The sequence below is a fragment of the Poecilia reticulata genome, linkage group LG19, assembly GCF_000633615.1.
Source record: "Poecilia reticulata strain Guanapo linkage group LG19, Guppy_female_1.0+MT, whole genome shotgun sequence".
NCBI classification, from domain to species: Eukaryota; Metazoa; Chordata; class Actinopteri; order Cyprinodontiformes; family Poeciliidae; genus Poecilia; species Poecilia reticulata.
In genome coordinates, this window is record NC_024349.1 from 11,948,920 (window position 1) to 11,969,742 (window position 20,823).

At 38.7% G+C, this 20,823-nt stretch overlaps 2 protein-coding genes across 8 annotated transcripts in view; both read left to right on the forward strand.

Moving 5' to 3' along the window:
- Positions 1-3,876: 3,876 nt before the first annotated feature.
- Positions 3,877-13,404, forward strand: myoz1b (myozenin 1b). 2 transcript variants are annotated; one of them, XM_008437048.1, is made up of 6 exons: positions 3,877-4,018; positions 7,201-7,287; positions 10,704-10,870; positions 10,947-11,016; positions 11,574-11,754; positions 12,888-13,404. In XM_008437048.1, exons 2-6 carry the CDS (start codon positions 7,203-7,205, stop codon positions 13,129-13,131), a joined length of 747 nt encoding a protein of 248 aa, XP_008435270.1. In that variant the 5' UTR covers positions 3,877-4,018; positions 7,201-7,202; the 3' UTR covers positions 13,132-13,404. The 2 variants fall into 2 exon arrangements, with proteins under 2 accessions (XP_008435270.1, XP_008435271.1); XM_008437049.2 differs by having other exon boundaries at positions 10,950-11,016.
- A 3,621-nt stretch (positions 13,405-17,025) lies between these two features.
- Positions 17,026-20,823, forward strand: part of usp54b (ubiquitin specific peptidase 54b) — a 72,731-nt gene continuing 68,933 nt past the window's right edge. For 3 of the 6 annotated variants that reach the window (XR_536319.2, XR_536320.2, XM_008437053.2), the window contains exon 1: positions 17,026-17,255. The gene's annotated coding sequence lies outside the window, so the exon portion shown is untranslated. The remainder of the gene's footprint in view (positions 17,256-20,823) is intronic. The other 3 variants (XM_008437050.2, XM_008437051.2, XM_008437052.2) reach the window with 3 other exon arrangements.

Genomic DNA, 20,823 nt, shown 5'->3' on the forward strand with positions numbered 1-20,823 from the left:
TATGACTCTTTTGTAGATCAATTTAAACTGACTCTTTGCTCACAAGTATAGGGTAGGCATTAAGAAACTATTTTAATCGTGTCCCAGCTTTTACCACATGGAGGCGCTGTAGGATTTGTCATCAAGGTATGTTGCACTATTATAATTTTATATTTCCTACCATGTTTTGCTTCAGATTTTACAGTCTCAGATTATCACCAACTCTACAGTTATGTTTATTTTCCTGTCTTAGTTTATTTCCTTACATTTTAGCTCTACATGCATCTATCTAGACTTCTAAGTACTGTTAAAAAAAGTATTTACACCCCCTACAACTCCACATTTGCATTTTGCAAATGTACAATGACGACTGCAAAGCACACTCATAAAATAAAAGGGGAATATAAGAAGAATAAAATATGATTTTCCTTTTTTTTTTTTTTTACACATAAAAATCATAGAACCTTAGGGTTACTTTTTTCATTTTTCATCCCTATTATCTTCATCCTTCTCTACTATAAACTGGTAGCGATGAATGTGTTTGGTAAAGAAAAGCCTCCCACCAGCATGATGCTGCCACCAACATGTTTCAAATTAAGTTGTCATGGTAAACAAATGTAAATCACATAAGTTTAAAGAACTTTATTCAAATACTTGTGACGAATTAATGGTTTCAGTGGGTGGCAACAAGAAGCTGTAGATCCTCTATAGGTCTCCTCTGCCATCTTTGGTTGAGGTAGCAGCATCAGAACCAGGGACTTGGAAAAGCCCAACAACTTGAAGAAGTTGTTCTGTTCTGGGGAGATGATGGAACATTATGGTTGCCTACCTAAGTTAAGGTTTACACTCGCACGAGAAAATAGCTGGAAACAGATTCACAATTATACAACTATGCGTGCTTGAAAAGCAGTAGTGGAGCCTTCTGCACAAACAACAAGAATGCAGAAAGTGGTTTCTGAATGGCAAGACAACAACAAAACACGTGTCTTTTCCAGCTTCCATTGTTCAGCGCAGACAGCAGTAAAATCAGCTGGCCAAATGTACTGAAGTCCGCTTGGGTTGCTAGGTAACAGGAGTGGGTTTGGCTCGGGTTGCTAGGTAACAGGGCAGTGCCCGATTGTGACTTGACAATCAAAAAACATTAACTTATTGCCAAATAACTGCTTTTTTTTTTTTAAGTCCTTGGGCTGTTATAAGAAGCAGTTGAGACCCAAACAAAAGAACAAAAACATCCACAATGTGGATTTAAAATAATAAGTCCCCACCAATACTAAATATTCTTGCAAGACTAGGACAGAAATTCAGCAAAGTAGACTGTTCTTTAGTTTGTTTTGCCATATATGTTTTATTTTTCCCTCCAACATTGACCTACATCTTAAAGCAGCTTAATGTCATCCATCTAATGGCCTTGGAGCTGGGAAACCCAAGCACGTAAAGGGATCTAACCTTTGACCCTTGAGTGCGATCAGTTGACAGTAAGGGGCTATCGCTCGGCGCTAACTTTAGTCCTGTCCAGATCTGATGGTAAGCTTAACTGCTCTGCAACTCAAAGAGAAAACACACATGAAAATAAAATTCTTCATTATGACATTTATTGCTGTTTTTATTTAGAAGTTATTCCAGACGCCTGGAGAGTATAAATTATTAAAATTACCCTTCAGCTCTTTATTCTAACCTTTTGGCTAAAAGTTTATTAAACTAATCTAATTCTTTTAGCTTAAAATAAAAAATAAAAAAATTGATCCTGTTGGGTCAAGCGTTGATCCTCACAAGCCTAATGGACCCCTCGCATGCAATTAAACACACACACACACACACACACACACACACACACACACACACACACACACACACACACACACACACACACACACACACACACACACACACACACACACTCAAACAACCCATTTCACCTATTTTTGGAGCTGTTAATCTCAAACTGTTTGGCACGGTGCTAAACTCTTAATTCTGATGGGTTTTTAAAATGTGATTGGGAGCACAGAGGAAGTGCCACCTCATATGGCCTCGCACATCCTGTCACTATTTCTAGGTCAACAGGATTGTGTGTTTTGGGTCAGAGGTCAAAGGAGGGAAAATGTCCATAAGTAGTGGTCATTTTCCCTAATTCATGCAGACTGTGATAATAACACGATAAAATATGAGAAATTATACAAAGTTTCTTTTCATTCAACTCACTGTGGTTATGTTTATGCTACAGAGAAACAAGAATTCATGTATAAATTGGAATTTGATGGGAAGCCTGATCAATTTAAAACCAAATTCATTTTACAGAAATTCTTAGGCGGATAATAAGCGCAGCAACCATGATTTCTTTTAACAAGAATAAAAATGAAATTAATTCCAGCCTGAATATATCTACTGAAATGGAGACATAAAGGCAAAAATCAGGAAGAATCATAATAAAACTGATTTTTGATATGAAATAAACAGTGAATTTAGAAAATATGAGAAAGGAATAAAACAGAAACAACAAGCACAGAGCACACCATCCAAAACAGAGTGAAAAAATGTGATGTATACAGTAAACACCAGAAAGAGTGATTACTGGAGCAAAGAGGCAGTTAGTCTAATTAATTTAATGTGTAGCAGGGATGGGGGGAGCATGACAGGAGGAGCTGAGGGAAAATGACTAAATGAAACAGACAGGAACACTTGGACTAAAGAAACCAACAAAACATTGGATGTTTCATGAATTTTCAAAACTTCAAGAAGAAATATTGTTTATCTGAAGACTTTTTACACATCCAAATCACTAAAATGCTGACTTTAAGCCACTCGTTAGCTAATTTTGCAATATRCTTGCCATATCTTTGAGTTCCTGACTGGTGTTTTGAGAAGCTGCTTCAATATTTCCAGATATTTTTCCCCATGATTGATTCTATCTACTCTACGAAGCGCACCAGTCCCTCCTGCAGCACAGCAGCATGACGCTGCCACTTCCATACCTCCCACTTTGGATGATGATCCTTGGAGGCTTCCACCTTTTTTTCTTAAAATGTTATTATTATTGTTATGGAAAAACAGTACAGTTTTAGTTTAATCAGATTCCATTTCAACCTGCCTCCAAAATCTAAGACCTCTTTTCCTGTGTGAGTTTGCAAACTGTAATCTGGCAACGTAATGTTGTTGTTGGCTAAATAACTATTTAGTTCATGTCTGAGTTTAAAATCAACATGTCACTTGTTGATATAAGCAAAAGTTTTGAATAAAAAGGATTAAAAAGAGAAAAAAAATTGACGTTTTATAGTCTACCCTTCTCTCAAAAGTCATTTATCTAAAAAGTAAGCAACTAAGCGTAAATCATTTATCCATATTGATACATCTATAAGCACTAAGCAGGGGATATCTATATAAAAATATGTAAATAACAAAGAAAGAAGATATATTTGTAATGATACAGAACTCTGATATAACTCTCATAGATTCATCAACTTTGATATAACTCTCATATTGTGTTTTATTATTTTCTTAAAAGTAAAAATTGATCCTGCGTCTTTAATTTGATTGTTGCACCGATTTATATCACAAACTGAAACATTACATTTGTTTAGTTCAAAATTTTTTAAAATTTCAACAAAGCTAAAACCAGTAGAATTTCTATAATTTCTCCTCAAATTATAAATGTTATTTCTTTTAATAATTTTTCTTGCAAATACACTGTGTATTTTAAACTTTACTTGCATAATAAAACCAGCTCTATGCTAATGTCTTTTCTAAAGCAGTGTTTACAATCGTCTGGCTTCAACTCTAAACGCAGCTAAGAAATAATAATTTGAAGTTCATTTTGACAAAATTTGAAATGAAAACACCACACCCACCTGTCAATATACCTCTTACCCCCGCCTGCCCTGAACACGACCTGGCGGTCCATAGCACAGGAAGAACCCGGCTGATTGGGTTTCAGTCTCTGCAGAGCAAAGGAGACGGCAGGCACTACAATACGAGATCTGGGAATCTAGATTCCTGTTCGTCTGGGACCTGGATCTTCCTCCTGCGGAGACCCTACGTCTCACAGGTAAGACACAAGAAACATGAAGGTGTGTGACAGCAATGGTGACCGCCCAAAAGATACAAATGGCGCTATTTGCAAAGCAAAGCAAAAAAGATCTTACAAAGTATTTTTGGTCTAGCTTCTAGCGCAAATATCTTAGCTCACTTGAAATAAGACAAAACTAACTTACAAGTAACTTATCAGCAAATCATAGAAGCTTGTTTTAAGTAAATAAATCCTTAATATTGATGACAAAGCACTAGTTCCTCTAGAAAGAAGGAAATAAAACTTTCCCACATTATAAGTAAAATAATCTGGCATTGGAACTAGTACTTTGTCATTTCAGTAATTACTTAAAACTAGCTTCTGATAAATTACTTGTAGGTTACTTTTGTCTTATTTCCAGTGCACAAAGATATCAGCACTAGAAACAAAAATACTTGGTAAAATTCTGTGTTTTTGCAGTGTGGATCTAAGTTATCAGATAATTTTGGATGTTTTGGATGCATCCAAGTGATCTAGAAAGCAGATTTTAGCATCAGTTTTAGAAGAAAAACTAAAAATAATAAATGGCTGCATAATCATGACTGGTTTAATATATTTTCAAGCAGAGCTCTGTTATTTTAACCAAATAAGATGTTGACTGGGGACTTTTTTCACCTCGTCTTACACTGTGAGGAATGCGGCCCTTTGCGGTAGAGATTTTAGTCTGCGCAGATGGATGTATCTGGGAATGTGCTGACTGATGCCCTTCCTCCCCAGCTGTCTCCTGCAGATTTATCTGGAGCTAAAACCGGCCGGCTAAGGGGGACAGGAGCGCCTCTTCTCTTTGGAGGTGCTGGTAACTGGACCCACACGGGCCCTCGCGTTCAACTCCTGTAGCCAGCGCCGCCGCCGGCTCCTTGTTGGCCTCCGTTTCCCTGCAACATCCTGAAAAAAAACACCTGTAATCTCCAGCTTTTAATCCTGCCCCCACCGGCTCGCATTAATCACAGGGGAGAAGCTGTCTGAGTGCAAATTCAGGAGTGTTTTTGTGTGCTGTACAACACGGACTCATAAAAATAGCTCACACAGGACAGAGTACGCAGCTAGGAAATGAGCTTCAATTACAGAGGATGAAAAGCAATTACATTAACTGCCTCCCTGCAGACAGACCCTTCTGCTTCTTCTCGCGCGCTGGGACTCACCTCCAGCTTTACATAATTGCTTTCGACCTGTTCAACTGACAGCGACRTACTGCTGGAACCGCGTCTGAGTGGTTAGTCAAGAGAGATGCAAAGCCGCCACCACGAATTAATGTCCTCAAGGGTACGAGTGGGGCTGGACGCCATGTTTGAAGTGAGCTTCCCTTGATTAAGGGACCCTCTGAAAATCTGCTGGGATCCGCAACCAACTGAGGCTTATGTGCAACTTCATTATTCTCAGATGGTCAGCAAACTTTTTCTGGATTAGATTTCTCTCCCATCCGTTCAACCTCTTGTTTCTAAACTATGCCTTACATCCAGTGGCGTCCCTAGAAAATTTGTCGTAGGGACGGCCTGACGAGGGCAGTAAAAGTTTTAGGAGGACGAAGCTTAAACAAACTTTTATTGTTCTATTTATTTATTGGGTTTTACATTTATGATTTCATTGAAGAAGATGACTTTGTTTGCCTTTCTATGACGTGAACATGATTATCTTGGGGGAGGAATGAGGTGGCCAGCATTTTTCAAGACTTATTGCCAACCTCTTGGGGGCGCCAACGTTTACATCTCAAACATTTGACCTAYTATTATCAGTATTAGAGAGCTATTGTTATTGATTTGACAAGAAATYATCTTATTATCTTGTTGAGAAAAGAGGAACAAGGGTAAAACAAATTGTTCAGTTGAAGAAATAAATATTTAAATGACAATGAAGCTCAACACTCAAAGGAAAAGCAGAGAGTTCATCACATTTTCTGCATAAAATTATTCTTAGCGAGATTTTAGTCTGGTCAGTTCTGCCTATTTTTAGGACGTCTTGTCACTTTAAAACAAAATAATCTCCTGCTGGCCACGCCTCCCAACTCAATGTTTACACTCACACATGAAAATGGCTGCAAACAAATCCGCAATCATACAACCCTACATCATTGAAAAGAAAAAGTAGGGCCTCCTGCACAACCAACAATAATGCAGCAGGTGGTTTCTAAATGGTAAGTCAATAATAAAACATTTGCCTTTTCCAGCAGCCATTATACAGCAAATACAGCAGCAAAACCAAATGTGCAGGAGCGAGGTGGTCAGCTGGGCTCGACTGGGGTTGCTAGGTAACGGCTCAATGTGACATTAACAATCTGTAGGTTTTTGAAACGGTTAATTTTCCAGACGCCAAAAAAACTTTAATTTGTTGTCCAAAAATAACTGGGTGGTTTTCTTAAGTGCTTGATCTGTTTTAAGAGGCAGAAATGTAAGTACAAAACATGCAAAATGTAAATTTAAATCTATCTATCTATCTATCTATCTATCTATCTATCTATCTATCTATCTATCTATCTATCTATCTATCTATCTATCTATCTATCTATCTATCTATCNATCTATCTATCTATCTATCTATCTATCTATCTATCTATCTATCTATCTATCTATCTATCTATCTATCTATCTATCTATCTATCTATCTATCTATCACACAAAATCTTACTAATTTTTTTGGTCTAGTTTCTAGTCTAAATATCTTCATACTCTTAAAATAAGACAAAACTAACTTACAAGTAACTTTTAATAAATATATAGGAGCTTGTTTAAGGTCAATAATTCCTAAATATTGATTTAAAAATTTTCTGGTCCCACTGAAATTTTGCCACTTACAACAATTTAATTTTCCCATGTTATAAGTTAAATAAACTGCCAGGGGAATCAGTACTTTTTGTTAATTTGTGCTTGTAGAAGAATTATTGACTTAAATAAATGTATATCTATACCTTGATGAAATGTTACTTGCAAGTTAGTTTTGTTTTATTGCAAGTGTACTAAGATATTTGCACTACAAATTAGACGAAAGATACTTTTGCATTTTGTATCCATCTATCTGTGCATCCCGAGCTTCACTATTTGTAAATACATTTCTGACACTAATTACCCGTTCACTGATATTCTGATTCAGGGAGATGCACCTGACATTTTATCTGAAAAAGAAAAACAAACAAAATGTCAAAAACGTTGCTCTGCCTTGTCTTTCAGCTATGCCTCTCTCAAGCTCTGCCCCTTCTAACAAGAGGAAGGCGGCCAGCAAGATCATCACTGACCTTTCCCACATCACCCAGAATGGTAAAGCCTGCGGTAGCCACATAAAGCAAACAGTCATGCATTTAAACATGCTGCTTAATCGGGACGCTTTAAAAATCCTCCTTTACCTGCTGCGACTTCATTACACGCTCGACTGAAGAACAAATCTTCTGCATTCGTTTGCCGTCTGCCCTGTCAGCATGTTGCAGAGCGAACTGCGTGGGTGTGAATCATTGTATGAGGCTGTATGATGCCATGATTAAACACACACACACACTTACATGTTCCTGTTGGCAACAGGATAGCCAACATGCATGTGGAATCTCCTGGAGGGTTGCGGGTCGTTATCGGATGGCAAGGCAGCCACAAATCTGTCATCATAAACAGACAACACAGAATAGCACATGGTGACTTTGCACTCATTTTATTAGTGTGAACATATGTCCAAGTTGCATCACATGAAGCTGCAAAACTATAACAAAAAAAAAGTTAACATTCGGTCAAACTGAATTTAGCATTCCCCTGCTAATATTAGATCTCTTTCCACTTGCTGTTCCTTCCTTTGTTCAGCTACATTGGCTGAGTCTGGTGGTTTATTCYTGTATTTCATCCAAAATGACTCAGAAGTTTCACATATTGCAGGAATGGTCCTTCATAAACAGAATGTTTAATGCAGGTCTTTCTGCCAGACCCACCAGTGGGTCCATCTGTTCAAACTCAAGCTGTGCAGCCTTCAAATGTTTCAAACACAAAGTGCATTATTTCTATTAGGGGAAACACCAAGATTTTTTTTTCTAATTGTGCTGGGTATGAGGCTTTTTTTTAGAGATATATCTATGGTTGTGTCACCTGTAAAAGATGGGCTGAGGCAGAATTTCAAAGTAATCTGCCTATACTAATGCTGATTTTTGGTCCGTTTTTTTTTTTTTAAATTATGCAACTTCAAAACAACATTGCAGGTCCACATGAACCTGCTGTAGATACTCTATCAGATGCACTAAGGTGTGTGATTGATAAGTGTCTCTGTCATCTGGGATCAGCTACATCCAGGATAAAAATTTGTTAACTAATGTATAAATGGATGGACTCAGGTTTTTTTCTCATCTAGTTACTAAATTAGTGATGATCTGAGGTAAACTTAGCTTGTAGGACTTATGCAATACATATACATTTCTATGTATTTCATGCAAATCTTCAAAAAGACTTGAAATAATTCAAAGCTAACTCACAAGTAGCTTTTTAGCTAAATAAAGGAGCTTGTTTTAAAATTCCAATTCCACGTGCAGATTATTTCACTTAAGACATTTTCCCATATTATAAGTCAAACAATTTTCCAGTGAAAATACTAATTTTTCATCAATATAAAGCTCAAAACAAGCTTCGATATTTTGCTGAAAAGTTATTTCAAGTGTGCTAGTACAAATAATAAATTGTACTAGACCATAAACTGTCCCAGAGCTTATTGCAATAAACGATAACATTGTTGTTTTGAGAACATTTTCAAGTAATATAATTGCAATAATGGCATAAAAATGCACGAACGCATTCTCAAAGATCAATAAACTTAAAATTTTAATTTACATTTAAACACTGGAACTGGGAGAGATCTGGAATATCCAAAAATAAATATGGAAAACAACAGAAACAAGAAATAAAATAAATTATGAAGTATCTGTAAACAAAATTATCTTTCAAAAAAGGGATAGTTGAGTCCAAAACAGTAGATTGAGGACTTTTATCAGTCAGTGTTTGGAAAAAAGAGAAAAACAGTAAATCAAGCAAATGAAAATTAGAGTTTCTTTTAATTTATCATGCGATTAACTAAAATCGCATGATAATGGCATGTGTTAATATATTTGCACTAGAAACTAGACTAAAAATAGCTGTTTTTTATTATTATTATTATTATTATTATTATTATTATTATTTGTGCAGTGGATTCTCTAAGGTAAGATCTGCAGTCTGAATGTGATTGACCGCCTTGCACCCGTGGTTACATCTGCCTTTCAACAATCTGTCGCCGTCTCTCCCTGTTTGTCTCATTTTTTCCGGTTCCGGTCCGTCTGCTGTCCCATCTGCAGCTACATCTGTACCCTACCGGTTTGTTTTCAGTCAGTCATTCGGCAGCTAATCCTGCTTATCTCTTATTTTGCTCCAGTTAATACCAACACATCTCTCCATCATCCCCTCTGCCTTTTCCATCACACAACTCTCTCCCACTATCTGCTGTCCGGTCCTGCCTCTTCTCCGTCTGTTTGGATTCCTCCCAGTCAGCGCTACTTTCTCGGTCTTCTCAATCAACACTAATAAATATCCCCGTGGGAGACTTGGCTCTGCTCGGCAACCTCAATATTTCTTTTCCATACATACAAACTTAACACACAACAGCCGGCACAAGCCTGATTTATGATGCGCCGCTTACAGCTCTTCGCGGCGCTGCAATGCCAACTTTCAGCTTTATAGATGAGTCTGCGTGAGAGGAAGGCGGGAGGACGGCGGTTTGTGGCTGGGCTCCAGGTGTTATGAGTGATATCAGGGTTTCACATGGTGGATGAGGAGCATGCTTTTATGAGGAGTAAAATCCATCACACCTCTCCATCAGTAGCAGAGAGGAGAGGCCGTGCGTGTCATGAGGAATTCCCTTCACAAACAAACAAAAAGCCGCTCTGACATTCCCCCAACTGCACACTCTAATGCCTTGACCTACTGACCCCTAAAACGCCCCGAAGGCATGAGACCACACAACAGGTTCCCACTCCTAACTACTGAGAGTACAGCTAAGTATAGCCTGTTGCTAAAAACACATTTATTGGTGGCTAGTAAGTAACTAGCCACAGAAAGTAGTACCGGGAAATACGGTATTTAAAGTACCGTATTTTCCGGACTATAGAGCGTACCTTACTATAAGCCGCATCTACAAATTAAAAAAAAAWAATAAAAAAACAAAACTGGAAACGTACATGCGTAAGCCGCACAGGGCTATAAGCCGCTGGTATCTCCGCTGCTCTCGGTTTTTCACAGGGACGCAGGCCTCCGTCTCCAACACCGAGCCACAGATTTGTTCACGCTGAGTTTACGTGCAGCGGCTCTATTTCCCTCCTGCACTACCAAATCGATAGCCTTCAACTTAAAAGCTGCATCATATGAGTTGGAAGAAATTTCTCAGTCGTGCCTGCTGCTAGCATGTACTTCTTCTAAACGAAAATTAGCACTTTCTTCTTTGATTTCCAATTTTGACTTCCAATGATTCACTTCCTGCTAAACGTCAGTCATTTCTCTCCAAAATGTTAGAGCAAAAGCACTCTGCAGAGTTAGTCTATTTACTTGAAAATGTCTAATCTTTTAAGTTGAAATATAATTCTGAATTAATCATAGACAAACAAAAATGTTCAAATCTGCTGACTGCATACCTTTTACCCAGAGAGCGCTATTTTTGTCTTCCTTTCTGATCCCGACAGAGGATGAGCTGGACCCGGACGCTGCTGAGTTCGACCTGGGCACCAAGATCAAGACGCCGAAGGACGTGATGCTGGAGGAGCTTTCCCTGATGAAGAACAAGGGCTCCAAGATGTTCAGGATGAGGCAGCAGAGAGTCGAGAGGTTCATCGTGACCAACGAGAACATGGTGGGGCTTCAAACATCCAACGGACCTCCTCTTGTGTTGAGTTCAGGAGCTCCTATCGGCTGTTTCTGTCTTCCAGCAGAACCTCCAGAACCTGCTGATGTCTCCGCCTGTTGTTCCACCCAAACCAGAGAAGCCAAAAGCAGAAAGTAGGTTCAGGCTGCAACAAATTATTATTATAGTTAATCGGTTAATTAATTGATTAATCAAACAAAAGCAAAAAAAAAAGTAGCACATTCTACAGATTTTTCTTTTAACCACTTAATGCTACTTTATACAATACCAGAAATTTATTAAAAGGTGGAAATAAATAACTCAATTCATTTTTTTAAATAAGAAAATAAGCATTTTATTGCCTAAAATACACTAACATAGTATTTCTTCAGTGAATTTGAACAGGGTAAAGCTGAAACTACGCCACTTGATGAGTTCTAGGTAAAACATATTTGTAGACAGGTTTATCTTAAATGCAAAATATGGATATATTTTGTACAGTTTTGACTTAAATAATGCTCTGCATATATTTTTTTTTTCCAGCAAATGGCCTATTTCTGATTCTATATGCTCTAGTTAACAATTAATCAAACTGATCCATCACGATTAATCCAATTCAGTCCTAGTTCGGATACATGGGCTTTTCACTATTAAAATATATATTTTTTTACTGCATGTAATGTATGTTATTTCTAAACTTTGCAAATCTCAGAGGTGGAAGAGGCAGTAAATACTCTGGAAAAGGCAAAGAGGAGGAAGGAATATGTCCGCACCTACATATCGCCATGGGAACGAGCCATGACAGACGAGGAGCTGAAAGCCACCATGAAGCCTTGTATGCCGGGACCCATCCATATTCACCCAGACCTGCCTCAGTACAAAAGCTTCAACAGGTACAAACATGATCTGAATTAAACGACCAGGTTCAAAGGTCGCGGTGCTTTAAAGTTTAAACCGTTTCATATAGAAATTATTCTGCATTTTAACTGTCAGAGGATGTAAAAGCATGCAAATGTTTCAATGTAGGTGGTTTCAAAAATGTGCAAGACCCCAAAAATGAAAAAAAAAAAACAACAAAAAAAAGCGATTTAAAGTGAAACATCAAATAATGAGACATATTGACGATTAAAGCTCTCAGCTACTGAAACCTCAAAATTCAGTTTTTGAAAAATATATGAAATAAAAACACAAAAAAGCTGTTTAATAGTGAAAAATATAGTCTACACAATCATCAGGCTATTTGTTCTCAGAGTGCTGTATTCAAGCATATTAATGGAAAGCTTAGTGAAAGGAAAATTAAGGTATAAAATGGTGCAAAGTAATACAGATAACTGCAGCCTTTGTGAAGCAAAGTTAATTTAAGAGTGTAGGGGACATTCACAAGCAAAGTTGGGCAGTAACTAGTTACATTTACTCGAATACCTTTTTGGAAAAAAATTACTTTTAGGAAAATGTTTGCGACACTGAAGTGTCACTACTCTTGAGTAAAAAGTTTGGATATTTTACCCACTGTGAATAATTTCACTGAATGAAGAAAAAGCTTATTTAACCAAACATTCACCAGACACACACCTGCAGTTTTCATTAAAAAAAATTAATAAGTTTTATATGGAAAGAAATTGATTTTTAAAAATGTTTCTTTTGCCAGATTTTGTTGCTTTGTAATTATGTTATTTTTAAGATTTATTTTCATTTATTTTGGTCCTTAAAATACAAAAAATGTCTACTTAACTTCCTATTTTCAGTATTTGAGTCACCTTTTTACCAAATACTTTTTCACTCGTTTGAGTAATTTCTTGGCGGTTACTTTTTACTTTAACCGGGCTAAAAATATGCTGTAGTGCTGGTCTTGCCTCTGTTCACACTTTAGCTGAATTCAGAACATAAAAAGTCTGATCTAAACTGATGTAACTAATACTTGTACTAACCAACGTCAGAACCAGAAACATCTTCATCTGTTCCTCTGTCTACGCAAACTTTGCAACAAAAGACAAATKAGCTTTTATTTATTTTTCTCTCTCCCCAGGACAGCGCTGCCGTACGGCGGATTCGAAAAGGCGTCCAAGTTGCTGACCTTTGAGCTCCCAGAGGTCAGCGCTGCCGGTGAGGAGCAGGAGCCTCTCCCGACCCTTCAAGCCGACATCTGCTCAAGACCCTCGTTCAACCGCACGCCCATCGGTTGGGTCTGCATCGACGGCAGCTCACACGTCCAGCCGGACGTGGAGGTCCCCTACGAGACGGAGGTCCCCTGCGAGACGGACGACCTGTGAAGACGCATGTAGACACGAGCATATTTACAGTCCAAGACTTCATCACACACAGAGAAAGCTCTTCTGGGATTCATGTCAGACAGACTTCAGCTCTGTCGGCCCTGCTGAGGTGCATCTGTTAGACACACGACTTTAACTGACTGGAAACACAAATTGTGAGCCTTTTGTGCCGCTTACAGTCTTCACTGTTGATCAGCTAATTGGGCGAATAGCAGTTGATTTTCATGCTGCAATTTTAAAATAACGTAAATATGCAATAAATGTCCCCCTTTACAGGATGTCTGGTTTCTGTTCACACCACATCGACTTTAGTTGTGGCACAATTCATGCAGTACAAAGAGTAGAACTGAAATTCTCATTCATTTTCCCCCCTCCTCAGTCAGGTGAGCTCAAAAGGTAATCAACACATCTTTGAAACTAAATATTTTATTTGGACAGTCATTTCTGATCTTGGTAAAAACATCTGCAGCACTAATTTGTTGTTGAAAGAAAAGAAAGTGGGTGTAAAACAGCAGGCAAAGCACAGATCTATGCAGCTGTCCACACTTTTATTAGGAATGTAAATTCAAATTGCATTCAGTGGGGAAAAACACAAATTCTTAAATGTATGAAAGCTATTCTTTAAATGGGCCAGAGTACAAAAACTTAATTATAACCCATAGGGGTGTATACACATATTGTGCCACAAAGGGTTTTTCTCTAAGCCACTCTTCAAAACAGGAAAGACCTGAGAAAATGTTATTCAAGTATGGCAGATGTGTGTTCACGGCAAAAACAACATTTTATTTTTGATCTACTTTCTACTGCAAATATCTTAGTACACACGAAATAAGACAAAATTAACTTACAAGTAACTTTATATGAAGGTACAAGAACTACTTCCTTAATACTGATGAAAACGTTTTAGTTATAAGTGAAATAATCCATCAGTGAAACTAGTACTCAGTGCCTATTTTAAGCTCTTTTCAGAATGAGCTGTTTTAGAGCGTCTTGTCACTTTAAATCCAGATAAACTGCTGCTGGATATGGTCCCACAACTGAAACATGAAAATGGCTGCAAACAGATGCACAATGATACAACCTTACATATTTGAAAAGCAGAAGTAGAGCCTCCTGCACAACCAACAAGAATGCAGCAAGTTGTTTCTAAACGGTAAGTCAACTCAGAATAGCACATACAGCGGTAAATTAAGCGGGCTAAACATCCAGTAGCTCTGCTTGGGTTGCTAGGTAATGGGGCTGGGCTTGGCTGGGGTTGCTAGGTGCCATTTGCTAGGTGCCATAGCGCAGTGCCATTTGATTGTGATTTTTTTGAAACTGCACTTTTTCCAGACATCAAAAAACATTAAATTGTTGCCAAAAAAATGTCTGGGTGTTTTTTTTTAAAGCCAGTTAACACCCAAATGGAAGAATAAAAATGTGAAAAATGTGGACTTTGTGTAAGAGGTCCCATTTAAGTTTGAGTTATGATTGTGATTGCACGTGTCCCTCTCAAGTGGCATTAAATTTTGTTTTTTTGTTAACGTTTAAAGACTTTGAAGACCTCACACTAGAAATAAGGAGGCCTCGGGGAACAATACCTGATTCCTACCACAGCAGTGTTCTCCCGTCAGCTAATAATGAAGAAAAGAAACGATGTCCTTCAGTGTCTTCCAGGTGGTCCGGCAGATTTCCAGCATCGGTCACCTCTGCTGCTGGTGTCAGCACAACGCTCAGCGATTCAGACAGATAATTAAACTAAGACCTCAGGTGCAGCTCCCTCTCTAAAGCAAAGAGTTTATGTTTTTTATGACTAAAAATCAATAAGTAACACCTTAATATTCATCCCCATCTAAATAAAATCCATTGTCGTCTATGGCCTTCAGGAGTACGTCAGTGAACAAACAGCATAATGAGGATCAAGCAACAACAGCAGACAGAAGAGAAGGGAGAAGTTAGCCTATTAGATTTGATAACGATTTAAAATGGGCCAATCCTGGAAGCAAAACCAGCGTTAAAAACCTCCCGGTCAAAGTTTGGCACCCAAAAACAGCATTCATTCTCCATCAAATCAGACTTAACTGAAGGTATTTTACCAGAAGGAGGAGAAAAATAACAATAATCTGTGATAAAACATGTAGTGACATTCAGGTTGTACAGTTCGAGTCTCATTTAAGATGGTAAGATATTTCGGGTTCCTATTTGCTGGATTTTATTTCACATCTGCCGTCTTTAAGCTTTCATTTCTTCTTATTTAGTTTTAAATTTCACCTCTTCTGTCATATTTCTATTACATTTTTTTTAAATCCTTATATTCTCTTAATCAGAACAGTATTTTTCAAGAATCTAAATATCTTTTTCTTTGCAGCAACTTTGTTTAACTGAATAACCACACAAATTCTCAGTAACTTGCAAACATGAGTAAGATTAGTAATGTAGTTTACAAACTTATTAAAAACAAGAATATTTGCAAAGTTAAATATTTCATAAAATGCAGCTCAAAAGGTTAATTTAAAGGCAATAAACGAACGCATACAGGAAGCAATCCACTCACCTGTCCTGGACTTAGGATCTGAAAGAAGGTACGAACATTGAATATGAGCAAAGAAACAAAAATCATTTAGATAATTTTGCTAGTTTGTATATTTAGATTTTTTTTTAAAGTTATAATTTTTTTTACGTTTGTTTTATGTTAGCATAAGCTCTCCCTGAAGCTAAATATCAGTCTGTAGAGAAGACAGCTAAAATCTATATTTATATCTATATTTAGTTACCTAGAACTAATGCTACTACAAACAAACTAGGGAGAGTGTGTGCAGCAAATAAAAAAAAAAAAAAAAAGTAAATTATGAGTATGTTAAAGGACAAGTAGTCAGTAAATACAATCTTGGCCAGTTTATCACCCACTTCAAACGAGATGCATGTAGAATCTCAGCTGAACGTAGAGTTACACAATCTTGATTAATTTTAGTTATAAAACATATAAACAGTCATGCTCTATTGTGTTTTACTACATAAAATCCCAATAAAATCTACTGACGTTTGTGGATATAATCACCTTTAGAGTTTACCTGACACTATTCACATTTGTTTTTCAATCTTCCATAAGCTCCATTTGTTGTGGCTGTGAAAAATGTTTTCTCCCACACCTCCAGCGCTACATTTAGTCGGCGCCACCATGACCTCTCACCTGCTCTATGAATAATTTGTGGCGCTATAAGTGGCGCTGGCTCGTCTCCAGATACAGATATGAAGCAGATGTCTTCTGCGTGTCGCTGCCAGCAGGTTACAGCCGAGTGCGGGGAGAAAAACTGCTGAAGAAGAGACGCGATTGCGCTCCGACAGGTAAGGCCAGGGGGGCATGACATCATCAGCACAGGAGAGCGCGTTTCACACGCTATGGCAGGCTGTTGTGATATTTAATCAATGCCAAATCTTATGCTTTCTTCATGCAACATTCAAAAATACATTCTATCAAGTCCTTAATGATTACTGATGATTACCAATGGTGGTTACGTGACATAATTTTTTTTGTTTGTTTGTTTGTAATGTTTTTTTATACTTTTACTTTTAAATTCATGTGATTCAATTTATTTATTTATTTTTTCATTCATTGGTTGCATTGCAAAGAAACTGTTTCAAAAAATAAAAGTCAATGTTTGAAAAATCGTCCGATATGTAAAAGTTACTCAGATTTACTCCTCTCTTCATGTTCTGTACCTTTGACCTTCCGCATCAAATCAGGTTTTTATCTTAGGACCCCTTATTATATGATAAATTAACTTGCCATAATTGCCATCGTCCTTGTTTTGCCCGGAAGGCGGCGCCGTCGAGCTAAACTAATCCGCAACAATCGCGCTACGTCACTCTGTCAGGCTCAGCGGGTAAGAGTCGATGGCTCGGTATCGCGAGAGCGGCGTAGCGCGACCGCAGCGCTGGATGGCGCTGGTGGTGGACGGAGGAAGGAGGGGGATAGATGCGCCCACGACTCGCCCTCTCTTCCGTCTGATCACACGGTAGGACACGCGATCGGACGAGGACTGGCGGCGACAGCAGCCGGGGTGAGTAGGAACTGCTCAGCGTGTTCTGCACGGGCTCAAATGGACCGGACCGGTCTCAGATCTGGACTCCAGGGGACAGAGTAGGTGTGTGTGTGTCTCTTTATGTGATTTGGATCGCATCTCCCAGATGTGTGTGATGTGCTCCAGATGTGCGCTCTGAGGCTGGCTGTCATTTTTTCCCCCTCCATCATCATCATCATCATCATCATCATCATGACTAATATGTCAGCAGCATCATCATCACCAGCATGGTTCAGTTTGTATCTGCTCTCAGTTTCATTATTCTATCAGGTGGTGGTGGTGTGTGTGTGTGTGTGTGTGTGTGTGTGTGTGTGTGTGTGTGTGTGTGTGTGTGTGTGTGTGTGTGTGTGTGTGNGTGTGTGTGTGTGTGTGTGTGTGTGTGTGTGTGTGTGTGTGTGTGTGTGTGTGTGTGTGTGTGTGTGTGTGTGTGTGTGCGCGCGTGTGTGTGTTTATGTGTATGTGGTCATTCTGGGACCAAGTCAGGCTTAAAATCAGTTACAGGTGTTAATAGTTCAGGCTGTCCCATCCCATAACTCACATGGCGGCGCGTCCCTGCGTGTTTTGAGGTTTGGACCGTGTTTGTTGGACTGTTCGTGGACTTGTTGATGGATGTCCGGGAGACCCCAGCCAGCAGCCTCTTGTTGAGACGGATTCGCGCTTCGCTGTCATCACCCCCTCTTTCTCCTCCTCCTCCTCCTCCTCTTCCTCTCATAGTGATTTAAAGTTGCGGGCTTTGATTCGCCTGATTGATGACTTTGGCCCAGCCAATAGCTCCGTCACATTATCGGGATGGTGACACAGCCGTGTGCCGCGTGCGCGCACACACGTGAGTTCTCCAAATAAATAAATAAATAAATAAAAATGCCTTTAAAAATAAAAAATAAAAATGGGGGGGAAACATATTGCCAGCATTTCATATTAAACGTGAGGTTTCGTTTTTTTTGGAGATGGTTAAAGCGTCTCCGTTTGGGACGCACCGTGGGGGGTTTTAACCGAAAGATGTCCCCACAACACGAGTAATACAAACCGCACGCACACGTGAGGACACGCAACACCTTCGCCCTTCAAACTGAGCTCAAATGTCGCCTCGACATTTAGGTTTAAATTCCCGTCAGCTTTGGGTTTTTGGAAATGAAGCGGAAATTAGTCGAACTGTCCACGGGGAAATAATGCACAGAGAGCAGAAGTGTTCATTTGAGAGTTCCCATGTTTTATCTGACAACCTTCACTGGGTTTTATTCGGATTTTATGTGACGGAGCAGCGCAAAGTAGTTGAAGACAAATAATTAGGGATTTGAAAGTGAAAAGTGTGGCTAGGAATTTTATTGCAGAGCATTATTTGGGTATTCAGATACTGAATTATTTCTTTTGTATCCATATGGGCTGTTTTTTGTTGTTTTCACTTGTGTTTAGATATCCAGGTTATTTCTTTTGTGTCAACTTTCTTAGTCCCTTCTTGCATCCTGTTCTGTGAATTTTGGTTTTCACTAGAGTTGGTCTTAAAGTCAAGTCAAGTTTATTTGTATAGCTTATTGCGACAAGAAAGCAGCTTAACTACCACAATAACTAATTATGAAACGTTCATGAAATCCATATGACACAATAGGTGATTAATATTAGAAAGCAAAATAAGCATAAAGGTAATAAACTGAACAGCTGGAATTATTGTGCAGGTTCTTAATCATTAAATGGATAAATGTCAAAAACCAAACGGGACATTATGCTCCTACAGAGCAGAGCAGCATTCTTTGTCTCAATCATCGAAGGTTGGGGGTTGGATTCCCGATCCGATCTTTTCAAATGAGATTTGAATCTGAACGTTCAGGTCGTGTACGTCCGACCTGAACGTCATTAATACTGGACGAACGTCACTATTCTGCGTCCTAACAACCGTGGCGGACGATTATGAGGATTAAATTGTTAAAATGCTGGTTCCGGTCGGACAACAACTTCAGAATCGTAAGCTATGCTCCACTGTTAGCATCCAGGTTTACTTCCGCAAACACTGAACACTCCTTCATTTTTTTTATGGCGGCTATGGGCAAAACACTGAACACGCTTTCTATCTGTGACGTTATGGCGCCCTCTACTGCGCATKCGGGACACTTTCAGGTCGTTTACCCGCTCACGCTGATATACAAGTCGCATATTTGGAAGTGTGAACAATCAAATCCGACTCGGGCTGCAGTGTGAACGTAGCCCTTGAGACATTTTGGCAGAAACATTGTGTTGACTGATGAGACAATAACTTTTTGGACGGGTGGTGAACTGACAGAGTTTCATAAAGATCGCTTCATATCCCCAATCAAACATGGCGGCAGTCTGATGGTCTGATGGGAATTATTCTTCTCTATTCCCAGACACTCCTGTAGGTTGAAAAAGACTCAAAGATAATTCAAAACACATCAGCAAGTCCACTTTTAAGGAGTGGTCTAGTCAAAGACCAGATTGAAATCTGACTTTTATGCTGTGGCATGACAACAAACAGGTAATTGATACAACAAACCCTCCAGTTTAGCTTGATAATTGATTAAAGCAGTTAAACTAATAGAATAAAGTGAAACCTTTTTGATCCATCCACTTCGCTCTTCCTCATGACCATTCACTTCAGTTTCCCAACTAATTTAATTTAATAATAGCTTCACTCACGCCAAACACTCAATTTAATAATCTAAAAAGATTACAGCTGAATAGGGGAGTGTCTAATTATAAGAAGAAGTTTGTGTTTGTAATTAGACAAATTACAGCAGAACGAGTGGTGCATGAGTCTCTGGTTCATGCGTCCCATCAAACTTCAAGTCGTGTCCTTATTGATGTTTCTATCGTTTATAAGGATCTCCTAAGCTTTCACCATATCCAGCCTTTCAGCTCATCGTGTAGCAGGGATGCACTGCAAGATCTTTTTTGACAACTGTGTCCTTGTTCATTTATCTGGTATTTTAACGTTAGCATTATGCAAAAGCCAACATGGTCTGCGGTTGTGGGACCGTAAGAAGGATAAATTAAAGGAAGCTGCATGTCTGAACCTGTGTGGCGCTCTACAGGCGACAGGTCATGGGAATTGTTCTTCGCAGACCCCCAGCCACAAAGCGAAACATTTCAAAGGAAAGGATATTGAATTTTCTTACATTCACTAATTGGTTTAAGTCCTTGGAGTGTTTCTCATGCGCTGCTCATGTGTGACTGATCCCAAATTGGGTCTCGGGCCGTTTGTTGACATTTGAGGTGAGCTGAGGTGTTTTGGACTTTGTGGCGCGGGTCCAGCTGCCGTCCATGGGATGATATGCAAACGGTAAAGGCATTCTCATATAGCATATCTCCTGTGACCTTTAAAGCCAGCAGGGATGCAGCTTCTTTTTCTTGTAATTTATACGCTTTGACATGTTTCTGTTCATTCAGCCTAATGCTCTGACCAGTTCTTTATATCTTATGTTTGCTGCATACTCTCTAACTACTCTGCCTTTAGTTAATCAATCACATTGTCACATATTAATTAGTTTTATTTATTCTGTCCCCTTTCCTCTTATTAATGTCTTGTGTTCTATTTTATTTCATTTAGCAGCATTTTCTTTCTGCGTTTCCTTTTTTCATTCTTCTTTCTTTTCCTAGTTTCCTTCCCTTCACTATTTTC

Bases quoted from the DNA above. Each gene is read 5' to 3' on its own strand.
- myoz1b (XM_008437048.1), top strand. From the start codon at position 7,203: ATGCCTCTCTCAAGCTCTGCCCCTTCTAACAAGAGGAAGGCGGCCAGC. The intron at 10,871-10,946 runs GTGGGGCTTCAA...TCTGTCTTCCAG, and splicing joins TCGTGACCAACGAGAACATG to CAGAACCTCCAGAACCTGCT. The intron at 11,755-12,887 runs GTACAAACATGA...CTCTCTCCCCAG, and splicing joins CAGTACAAAAGCTTCAACAG to GACAGCGCTGCCGTACGGCG.